Genomic DNA, 12,577 nt, shown 5'->3' on the forward strand with positions numbered 1-12,577 from the left:
GGAAGTCAATTATGTTTAAAAATGAAAATAATAATCGCATCTCGTATAACAGTGAACGTCATTGATGAACAAGTGAGTAAAAACATAATTTCAATGATTTTGTAATTTTTAGATGTGCGGTAACTACAGAAGACGTGAGGGAACTTCGTTGCTATTTTCGTTGTACCTTTACTCTCACTAATTTTTTTTTTAAGACGGTATTACAGGTAGTGTGGCTTACTTGCCTTATGTTATTGTATTGTACATCTACTATTACGAATCGTTTAGAGTTCTGTAGTTTTACAGAACTCAAAACCATTAATGAAACCAGAATGTACTTTTTCTTTTGTTGTTTTTCTTTCTCTTCTGTATTAACGTCGACTGTTGTTTCTGAAAATCTGCGTCCTTGGTATCAGATTAACTCGATCGGCCTTGTCCTGTTCTGCTTTTGCACCAATGACTGTTTATTTATGCAGTATTCTAATGGACCAGGGATAGGCGAGACAGCGGAACGTCAGTACCAGAGATCTCGCAGCAGTCGTCTTGGGTTCAAAAAATGGCTCTGAGCACTATGGGTCTTAACTTCTAAGGTCATCAGTCCCCTAGAACTTAGAACTGCTTAAACCTAACTAACCTAAGGACATCACACACATCCATGCCCGAGGCGGGATTCGAACCTGCGACCGTAGCGGTCACGCGGTTCCAGACTGTAGCGCCTTTAACCGGCTGGCCACACCGGCCGGCTCGTCTTGGGTAGGAAGCTGCCAACGCACTTCTCTGCAATCACTGTCGGCTGTCAACCGACATTTCTTTTCTGCGAAGCATCAATACAAATAAACGTCGATAGACAAATAATAGTCGAGCGAGTTTGATAGGTTCACGTGAGGTTTCAGTTTAGCATTTGACAATTCTCCTTCATAAACACCTCAAATTAAAATTGCATTTGTGCTGTTAAGGGCAATTTCAATGTCAGAACTTTAAGTAGTTGTCCCATAACAAAGTGTGCTGAGCTAACGGTTATACTTTGAGTAACGATATTTTGAAGACACTAGGGATAAATATTGAACTGCTACTGATGCTGTGAACTTGCGTTATTACAGGTAGTGCTTGTGAAACAATAGTCATTTATAATTACTTAACGACTTGAAATCGAATTTGTTTACGGCTGCGACATTTCAAGCCATTTCATCACTCCTTTTTCAGTGCAGACATCAACTTTATTCCAATTAGAAATCATTTACTTGTTTGTTGATTGCACCGTTTAATAATTAGTTTCCCGACAAGAACATTCTAAATTCTAACAGATCTTAATTTCTATCAACAGTAAGCCAATACACATCAACTTTACTTACTTTGTTAAAGGCGTTTCCGTATAGCAAAGTTGTACTGCCTACACTCATATCCATTTTCAATAGCAAACACGAATCAGAGATATTTATTGTTACAGCAGCTCTTTCTAAATAATATTTGTAGATATTTTGTCCCTTTGTCTCTCACTCATATGTATTTATTTTGTATGTGATTGAAGTGTGCTTGTGTCCCACACCTGTGATCTCATCTACATCTACATCTACATCTACATTTATACTCCACAAGCCACCCAACGGTGTGTGGCGGAGGGCACTTTACGTGCCACTGTCATTACCTCCCTTTCCTGTTCCACTCGCGTATGGTTCGCGGGAAGAACGACTGTCTGAAAGCCTCCGTGCGCGCTCTAATCTCTCTAATTTTACATTCGTGATCTCCTCGGGAGGTATAAGTAGGGGGAAGCAATATATTCGATACCTCATCCAGAAACGCACCCTTTCGAAACCTGGCGAGCAAGCTGCACCGCGATGCAGAGCGCGTCTCTTGCAGAGTCTACCACTTGAGTTTGTTAAACATCTCCGTAACGCTATCACGGTTACCAAATAACCCTGTGACGAAACGCGCCGCTCTTCTTTGGATCTTCTCTATCTCCTCCGTCAACCCGATCTGGTTTCTTAGAGGTAGACGCTATCTACCAGATAATATAAGAGATACATTAGCTCACGACAGAAACAGACTGCCTACGGGTTGTATTAAATGGAAAGGTGTGTGGCACTTTAATCCTAGTAATTCACGAGGAGTTTTAACGAACGTTTCGCTACAGAACTTGCACGTGCTACGTGCAGTAAGGCACTTTTAAATTTTACAAGCTAATTGGCATGGTGGGGGAGGGTATCATCTGCGTGTTTACTTACAGTACACTGTGAAAATCATTATAGAACACGTAGCCGAATGACTGCCCCTGCAGCTTTATCATAAACAAACTTAACGGAACAGCAGTAGTAAATCGGAATCGATCAGAGTAAAGAAGACTGGATTGGATTGTTTGGGGGAAGAGACAAAAAAGCGAGGTCATCGGTCTAATCGGATTAGGAAAGGACGGGGAAGGAAGTCGGCCGTGCCCTTTGAAAGGAACCATCCCGGCATTTGCCTGGAGCGATTTTAGGGAAATCACGGAAGAGCTAAATCAGGATGGCCGGACGCGGGATTGACCCGTCGTCCTCCCGAATGCGAGTCCAATAAAGAGGAAGAAGACCGTTTCAGTAGCCATTTGTACGTTAACTGAACATTTATTCAACGCCTGTGTAGACAATACATTTTATAATAAATAATCTTCCCGTCACGCTACTTGCGTTTACTCTTCTCTGTTCGATGCCGATGCGTGTTCCCGAGAGACCGGACGAACTGTGCACTGCTTTCATTTCGTGTGCCGAGGTTTGGAGACGTTGCAGCAGAGCCAGGTGAGTACTTTGTACGAGAGGAAGGCGGCGACGGCCGCGGCTAGGAGGATCACGGCGGCGACGTCGAGCAGCAGCGTCTGCCACGGCATCATGTCCAGCGAGAGGCTGCGCAGGTGCGGCGCGCCCCGGTGCCGGATCACGTACTCCACCCACCACACGGCGCGCTCCAGCGACGTCGCCTGGTGCTCGCGGAAAACTGCGGAGAACTTCTGCATGTTCTCCTGGTAGCTGCCGAGAACAAGTAGAGAGGGAGCGAATATTACTTCGGCGAAGCACACGCAGTCACTCTAGAATTACGTACAAATTGTTCTACGCGCTCAATTTCCACACCAAAACGGTAGCTCACCTCTCGAATATTTGGTATTAAACTAAGACTGTCATTCGTCTAAATACACTTAAAGACAAAAAAACGAAGAACCATTAAGGAATTTCCCTAATGGGACGGAAATCTGGGCTTAGTTCGAAACTGGACTCATCGCTAAAGGCAATTTTACTCCACTCAACGAGAATCTAGGTCGAAGACATGCCTGGTGACGCCCCGGATGCGAGTCGGATACCAATATGATTGTCGCCCGCCATGGCGTGGGGTGCCATTTCTTTTCATAGCAGGACCCCTTTGGTTGTCGTCCACAACACTCTCACGGCACAGCCGTACGTAGGCGATATTCTAGGCCTGGTTGTGTTCCCCTTCATGACAAGCCATCCTGGACTTACATTTCAGCAAGATAATGCCCGTCCGCGCATGATGAGGTTCCTGCTGCCTTTCTTCTTGCTCGTCAAATCCTACCTTGGCCAGCAAGGTCGCCGCGTCTCTGCTCAATTGAGAACGTTTGTAGCTTTACGGGCAAGCCCCTCCAAGCACCTCGGTATTTTGACGATCTAACGCACCAGTTGGTCAGAATTTGGCACGATATTCATCAGGATGACTTCCAACAACTCCATCAATCAGTGCCATTCCGAATAACGGCTTGCGAAAGGGCCAGAGGTGGACCAACGCTCTATTGACGAACATGTTCTGTTAGTAAAATCTGTCACCATCACAACAGCCAAAGTTTTGGAAAATTAGTTGAACCACATAATCCGAGGTACCACTCTTTGTTAATTAAGGTAGGCACCACCACAGCAGACAGTCACCTAACAAAAGGTACCATGTACATCAACATGTAATTAGTAGATTAAGGACCTAGATTAACATAAATATGTAGTGAAATAAGTCTAATCCCCCCCTCCCCCCCCCCCCCACCTCCTCCACTCTGTTGGCTGTGCGACCACCTATAACAACAGAGTTTTCTTAGAGATAGATTAACTAGAACTAGACTATCAAGTAAAGAGTTAAAATGTAAGCGCAGACCAACTGCGCACTTACGCCGCCCTTCCTCGACGGGCAAGTGGTGGGGACAGTCAACATCCTGCCAGAACGAGCACAGCGTCCGCCGCGGAGCGACAACACTCGCCGAGCTGCCGACTGGTGCAACTACACAAAAGGAAGCAGTGGGAAGCAGCACCCGCTGCACAGAATCTAAGAACCCTAAACCCACGCCCCATAAACCGAGGATGGTCGTGGGCCACGAGGCCTTATTGTTACCGACCATGCCCTCCAATGCCCACGATTTGTTTTGTAAATAAATCGATCCCAGAGAAAAACAACAAAAAACCACACACAAGTACACGTAGATTCGGTGAAGCCGAAGGCACTGTCAAACACCAAGTTAAAAAAAGAAAAGAAAAGCTTTATTGACTTGCTCAGTTTGTGAACCTCTTTCTCTTGCGAAAATAATCAAATTTTTCTGAACTTGTAATCGTTTGTTTGTCTGTACCTGTACGCATTTGCATCACGTCTACTGATTTTCTTCCCATTCGGATAATTCCTACGAGGTTTTTTTTCTTTTTTTCTCTTTTTTTTAATATATCGTTTCACACCTGATCTTCCACACAAGTATTTTCTAGTACATACGGTAATATGAACACGTCAGCACATCGTTTCCAACCTAAACATTAACATTCTCCACACAGAGACAGCCAGCGTCGCTCGTTTCTCTTATTAATTTATTGCTGGTTTCTAGCATACCTACTGTTTAACCATCATAAACGAAAAGCAGTTACGAATATATCTTTTATTTACTTATCCTTTACAATTACGCCTTGTTATATCAGAAGCTAAAATAGGCTATACATGACACACTTTCTTTGATAATAATGACTTTATATATTCGTTGTTTATTTCTGGTAATGAATATAAAAACTAATACTACAAAAATGCTAATATTACAACTACAACTACTCCTACTACTACAAAAGTATAATAAAACCCTTAACCAGTTACCAAACTACTAATGCTACTGTCTGTACTACGGAATCTGTCGTTTTTGTTCATTTATTTTGGTGTATTTAACCTGGAGGCTGTTGTTGCCTCTACTTGATCCGCCTTCACACTACCGCAGTCAACAGCCATCGTCCGCCCGATTCGTTCGGTGTGCGGCAGCAAGACTGCAGAGTTTCCACTATAACAAGCAATTCCACTATTCACTGTTACCTCTTCGAATCCGTACTTCCGTGGTTACTTGCAGCAAAGGAATATAAATTCTTAAGAAAGAATTGTGATTGTCGACCTCAGTTGTCTTCTCTTCATCTGCACATTATGTTGTCTCGACAGGATGGCAGCATTGCGACGTGTATTTGAATGCTTCATGATCTCTTCCTTCGCTTTCCTGGATACTCCCACAGTGTGTACTCTATAGTGCCCAAATAGCCGCAGGCGCAACTATCATTCATCTGTCTTTTGATTTTTTATGGATACATAGCATGCGGGTCGTGACGGATCAGGGAATGTATCAGTCCACTCGACAGGTTAGGAAATCTCATTTTTAGGCTTTCTCTGACGTTAGGGAGAAATTCACGTGTTCTCCTTCCTGTATCTAAAGTGACCATTCATTCTGCCACAGTTGTAATATGCGATCTTGTACTGACTGCTTCGTATTGGCCTCAATTCCAAGTATGCTTCCTTCTTCCATTTGATTGCCTTTCTTTAACCAATGAAGGGCTCCAGTTTTCCTAATTTTCAAGTCCAGTGGACATAGCCCACAATTACTAACAAAGAATCACTTGGGATAGTGCTGTAGGCGTCCGTTAATCTTAGTAACACTCCTCGCTGAACTCTTCTCACTAATGAGATTGGCTTCAAAAGCTTCAATCTATGAGCCCAAACGGTCACACCATATCCTACGACTGATGCTAATATATATATTGGTGATATGCTCTGATTGTTTTCAGGGGAAGCTGAAATTGCCTACTTGCAATGATTATAATTTTGTTCATCACTATTGTAACCTTCGTGCCTGCCTGCCTTTCGTCCGGGAATAGCCCTACAAATCTCTTTATGTGCTTATTCTCATCGTTACATCATTTAATCGGCCGTGGCAGAGCACGCACTGAGTGAGACCGACCACGTAATAAAATTCGCCGACACGGAAGTTCTGGCTGTAGAGAAGCACTATCACACCCGCTTGTTCAGAGAAGCCGTAGAAATACAAAAACACACGAACAGCTTCAACAAGAAAGAGGAAAGCCTTAAGGTAAACTGATCCTGGCTTCCCGTACTGCAGCGAACGACCGTCGCAGGTAGCAAGAGGAGAACCGCACCGGAAATGACCGCAGAGAAGCCCTCGGACGTTGGCGCGCCAGGTACATATAGTCTGCGGCCGCGAACCCGCGCCCCGCCCGCTACCGAAGGCAAGGGAGCGGCTGGCGACGCTCGACAGCTTGGCGCGAAAGCGCAAAAGCAGCTCGAGTCGCGTCGGCTAATCACCGAACTTTTCGGGGCGGACGTCTCTCCCACCAAGACAACTACACTAAACATTGCCTTACACTCCCCTGTCACTGGACAGTCATGCACCATTCTCCCACCGGCGTCGCAGCCTCAAGAAACCGAGGCAGCGGCGGCGGATGAGGATACAGAAAACCACTACACAGAGCCCTGGCAGGTGGAGGGCCCAAAACGCAGACCCAAAAAAACACCAGCACAAACAAGCGAGCAAACAAACTCGCTAGGCAACCGAAAGGCGCTGTTGCCTACACCCACTAGCTCATCTCAGGCTAGCAACATTAACACAAAACAAAACGCAAACACAGCTGTGGCGAACAACAACAAAGCACACAAAGCCACAGCAGTGCCCACACAACACAAGACTGGTTTCCCCCCGGTTGTTATACAAAACTACGGGAACCTTAGTGCCCTTAATACTGCATTCGCGGAGAGGCATATAAACAGCACATTACATGCAAAGTACTCGGGGGATAGGGCCTCACTGTACGTTGCCACAGACAAAGAATATAAAGATCTTCTGACCTTCCTCAAAGATCGGAAGATTGAACATTACACGTACAGAACGCTGGACGAGAGAACCCAGCAATACGTGATCAAGGGAGTGGACCCCAGCACCCCCAACGAGACAGTACATGCGGCCCTTTGTTATCTGGGATTCGACTGCAAAAGTGCCTCCCGGATGACAGGGTTCCGTACACACGCACCGTTACCACACTACATGGTTGAGTTAGCCGACACGGCTGATTCCCGCGCCATCCTGCAGATAAAGAGCTTTCTGCGGATGGACGTACGTGTAGAACACTATGAACCACCCACCGTCCCCCAACAATGCAACAACTGCCAGCGGTTCGGCCACTCGGCCCTCCGCTGCGGCCTGGCAACTCGCTGCCGCGGATGCGCTGGCAATCACAGATCCAACACATGCACACAAATACAACCAAACCAGCGACGCTGTGCCAACTGCGGTGGGCCCCATGCGGCAAACTTCAGACAGTGCAACTCATACAAACAGGCGCTGAAGCGAAAGCAAGACATAAGTAGGGTACTGTACGACATACCACGTCCAAGGCCAGCGCCGAACCCAGTAAGGAACGGCGTAACGTTTGCCACGGTTGCACGCCCTGGCGGGACGGCACAGGCTGCGGAACCTCAGCGCCCTACACACACACGTGAAACAACCGCTGCAACAGCCACACAACAACCACAGGCAACACCTGAAACCCAGCAAGCATCGGTACCAACACCTATGCCCCCAAACAACACGACCCCACTCCCGGAAATCACGCGCTGCGAAGAAACGCATCGTATACAAGAAAACACACCCACACAAGAACCCCCCGAACCCCAAGCCCAGAGGAGGAATAGACGCACACGCAAACACAGGGCGGGGAACACGAAACCACCACAACAGACCACACAGCAACAACGGAACAGCAACACACAGGAAAACAGTCAACAAGACACCGAGACTGTAACTCACACTACCATCCCCCTCACCACAGAAGTAACACAGGCGCCACAACCTCTGCCACAATGCACAAATGCCGCTCCTAACAACACACCAATACCCGCACAAGCGGCCGCTAACTCCACAACAGCACCTCAGGCTGCCACACCCAACACCAGCACACCACCTGGGGGAATACTGGAAACACTATTCCCCCGACACACGACCGTTCAAATCCTTACCAAGGTGCTGATGGCCGTCACTACACTCATCACCCAGCTCATGAGCGCCGAACCCGGGCAATACTGGGCTGTCATACACACTGCCATCACAACACTCTTTCACACTCTTACATGAATAATACACCACACCCGGCCCATAACGCAGACCCGCATACACTATCACGGATCCTGTTCTGGAATGCAGACTCGATCCACAACAAAAGGGCAAAATTTGCCGCGTTCATGGAGCGCAAGGGAATCCTTGTCGCGCTACTGAACGAGACTAAACTTAAACCGCACAAGCAATTGAACTTCCCTGGCTATTGTGTCTATCGTACCGACCGACCGGGCGACGCCGTGGCAGGTGGAACTGCGATCGTCATACACAAAGACATTGAGCACACAAACATAGAGCTCCCTGAACTGGAAAAAATTGAGGCTACGGCCGTCAGAGTCAAGTTCAACGGAGCCTACACCACGCTGATATCGGTATACAACAGCCCTGTAGGCATCTCAACACGCGATATCAGCACATTACTCAACATTTCACCGCGAGTAATAGTCGCTGGAGATCTGAACGCAAAACACCCAGAATGGAATTCACGCATACGAAATCCCAACGGCAAAAAACTGTACGAACATTCGCTAGGTAGAAACTACATTACACTAGCGCCGGCTGAACCGACGCACATTCCCTACCAGAGGGGACACAGGCCAGACGTGATAGACATGGCCCTCATCAAGGGCATTACAGCGACACTCAACGTTGCCGTTGAAAACAATCTGCCCTCAAACCACCAACCTGTAATACTATACATCGAGGAAACACTGCAGCACACAGAACAACGCAAGATGTTGGACTACGGGCGTGCGAATTGGACATTGTTCAAGCAAACGCTTGATAGCCACATCCCACCTATACACGAAATTAACGAAACAGGACAAATTGACGAGGCAGTGGAAACCCTCACTAACGCCGTCCGGGACGCAATGGCAGGCACCATACCTGATCGCACCTCACAACAACGCAGTGCGGCCCTGCCCCAGGAAATCCTGGGCCTAATCTCAATGAGGAATCGCCTCAGGAGACAATGGCAGCGCACCAGGCGTCCGTACTTCAAACGGCACATTAACAGACTACAGGGCATCATACACGATAAAATACAAACACATAGAACACAACAGTGGAATCAAAAACTCGAAGGGCTGGACACCGCACGACCTGGCGTGTGGCAGCTAGCCCGACATTTCACCAGGGAGAAACTATACACCCCAACGCTTCAATGGGCCTGACGGACCTGCATACTCAGCGGAAGAGAAAGCAGAACTAATGGCTCGAACACTCGCAGCGTCATTCACACCGAACCTGGTACCATCAGATCCAGTGTTCACACTTGCTACTGACCAAGAGGTTACACGCATTCTAGCCCAACCATCGCGCGACGACATTCGACATGCTAGCACAGCCGAAGTCTCCTGGGCTATAATGCATTCCGCTGCTAGGAAAGCCCCTGGTCATGATGGCATTCAAAACCGTGTCCTCCAGGAGTTCACGGATAAAGCAACTGAGTACCTAACACACATAACGAATGCCATACTAAAACACCAACACTTCCCCGCCTTTTGGAAGACGGCCAAGGTCCTGATGTTCAGGAAGCCGGGGAAAGACCACAGCCTCCCACAAAATTACCGACCCATCAGCCTTCTGAGTTCGCTCAGTAAGATTGTTGAGAAGGTGATTCTCAAACGCATCACTAGGCACTGCATAACAAATGACATCCTGAGACCGGAGCAATTCGGCTTCAGGGATCACCACTCCACAACACAACAACTCCTACGGGTCGTTGAACATATAACACATGGCTTCAACATAAACAAAGCTACAGGGGCAGTGTTCCTGGACATCGAAAAGGCTTTCGACCGTCTATGGCACAACGGCCTCATCCGCAAACTCAGCGACGCGGGATTCCCTGACGGGCTGCTGCGTCTAATACACTCATACCTCACAGACAGGAGTTTCAACACTGACGTGCAGGGAAAACAATCAACACAACACGGTATACACGCGGGAGTACCCCAGGGAAGCATCCTAGGGCCCCTGCTGTTTAACCTCTACATAAACGATCTCCCAACCACACACAACACAATGATGGCAATCTACGCGGATGACACAGCCATCCTTGCGCAAGATTGGAAACCATCAAACATTACGTCACGCCTACAGACTGCACTCAGAGTGGCCGAGCCTTGGTTGGAGAAATGGCGTGTTAGAGTAAACGTCGACAAGTGCGAAGCCGTTCTGTTCACTAGAAGACCGAAGCAACTGCGCAAACACCGCTACTGCAGACCAATAACTCTACATGCACGCCCAATACGTTTCCGTGAGAAAGTCAAATACCTCGGTGTCTGGCTGGACCGGAAATTACTCTGGGGGGACCACATACAACACATGACCAACCGAGCTAGCGCGAGGCTCAAACAGCTCTATCCTATGCTCAACAGGCGTAGCACACTGAACAGAAGGGTGTCGAGGTCCATGTACATGACACTTATCCGACCCCTGATGACGTACGCAGCTCCTGTCTGGGGATACGCTGCGCCTACACGTCTGCGCCGTCTGCAGCTCATACAAAACAAAGTACTCAAAATCATAAGCAATGCTCCACGATACACACGCATCGCGGACCTTCACCGGGAATACCGACTTGAGACTCTCACGGAGGTAATCCACAAACTCACCACAAGACTATACAGAAACTCCAGACATTCGCAGAACCCGTTTATTCTGAATCTGGGGAACTACGACCACAACCATAGATGGAAACATAAAAGACCAAAAGACATACTTGTAAGGACATAACATCTATGGCCAAGCATACGCAAACATAACGGTACAGGCGAGCCCCTGTTTATCAGACCCATTGCTGGATATCCAGCTGGATTGGAGTACACTGCCGAATAACTGGCACCACACAGGGAAGCCGTACCGTACACTGCATGCAAACAAGCTCCACACATCCCCCACACAGTGAGATGATCTATGGCCGATCTCCCACTACTGTATAACGATCTTGATTGTTCCAGGAATGCAGCAGCAGCAACAACTGGGACACATCGCCATCGCTTGTCATGGTAATGATGCATGACACCTATACTAACAAATCCAACCTTGCATGAACTATCGCAGCTAGTAAGCCACTACTGCTCTTACTACCCATCCCACTGTCGCAGAGGTTTTTTTCCCACGGCACGAGCCATGGCACTTTTTTTCCTCTGCTCTTCAAATCGCTACCCTCACTCGCGTTTCGTCCACTATCTATCACCTGATGGACCGTGTTAATGCGTAGCCTTACCCAGACGCACGGACAACATCACAGCCCAGCATCCTGTGATCCACATACTAGACAACTAACATGTTTACGGAGGTGACAGTAGAACTTTTGGTTTGGTCACCACGTTGGTGCGGGCGTGGAGGGGCCCCATCTCTATAAAAAAAAAAAAAAAAAAAAAAAAAAAAAAAGAGCTCGGCTCCAGTTCACCACCGGCATTGGAAGGTGAAGCTTTGACAATGCTAGCCACTCGTGCTGGCGAAACGTCAGTAAAATCATCAGGTGAACGTCGGCCGAAGAACCCGAGACAGAAGCCAATAGGCAATTTGTCAACAAGTGGTCACGAAAGCCTTAACAATTTTGTATTTTATTTTATGTTAGGCTTTCTTGCTAAGTTCCCTTTCAGAAAGAGGTACGAAGTTTTGTGAAGTACTAGTGACAATCTGCCACTTCGACACCATCCTTCAAGGTCATGGAACATCGCGTTACATTTGTCTTCTACAATTCTGCTAGTCATCTCTTACAACAAATAACACGTCGTCTCCGCTTACGTACCGCCGTCATGTAACTTCTGTAGTCTCGGCTGCAATGCTACATCCCAAAACTCTGGGCCACACGCTGATCCCTGCGAACAGCCTTTTTCTATTTTCTTAGTTATTTCCTTTCCAAATGGTTCAAATGGCTCTGAGCACTATGGGACTTAACATCTGAGGTCATCAGTCCCCTAGACTTTAGAACTACTTAAACCTAACTAACCTAAGGACATCACACACATCCATGCCCGAGACAGGATTCGAAAGTAATATGTCTACATCTTAATGATTCAGCTTCCACTCATCTTTGTTAGTTTATGTTTATATTTTTTAATTGTCATTAGTTTCTCGTGTCGTTTTGATACCTTTCAGTTCTTTCTAATCAGCACCAATCTCTTCATCTCTGTATACCTGTACGGTCATCTTACCCAGCAATCTACGGTTCATATTGTAATATCTGTGCACAACAGCGGAATC

The 12,577-nt window shown here is 47.2% G+C and overlaps 1 protein-coding gene across 1 annotated transcript in view; it reads right to left on the reverse strand.

Moving 5' to 3' along the window:
- Positions 1–2,591: 2,591 nt before the first annotated feature.
- LOC124607179 (UDP-glucosyltransferase 2-like) overlaps positions 2,592–12,577 on the reverse strand; it is a 125,556-nt gene continuing 115,570 nt past the window's right edge. The window contains exon 6 of the mRNA XM_047139396.1: positions 2,592–2,975. Within this exon, the coding sequence (XP_046995352.1) occupies positions 2,705–2,975 (271 nt within the window). The 3' untranslated portion in view covers positions 2,592–2,704. The remainder of the gene's footprint in view (positions 2,976–12,577) is intronic.

This window comes from Schistocerca americana, chromosome 3, assembly GCF_021461395.2.
Source record: "Schistocerca americana isolate TAMUIC-IGC-003095 chromosome 3, iqSchAmer2.1, whole genome shotgun sequence".
Taxonomy (NCBI): Eukaryota; Metazoa; Arthropoda; class Insecta; order Orthoptera; family Acrididae; genus Schistocerca; species Schistocerca americana.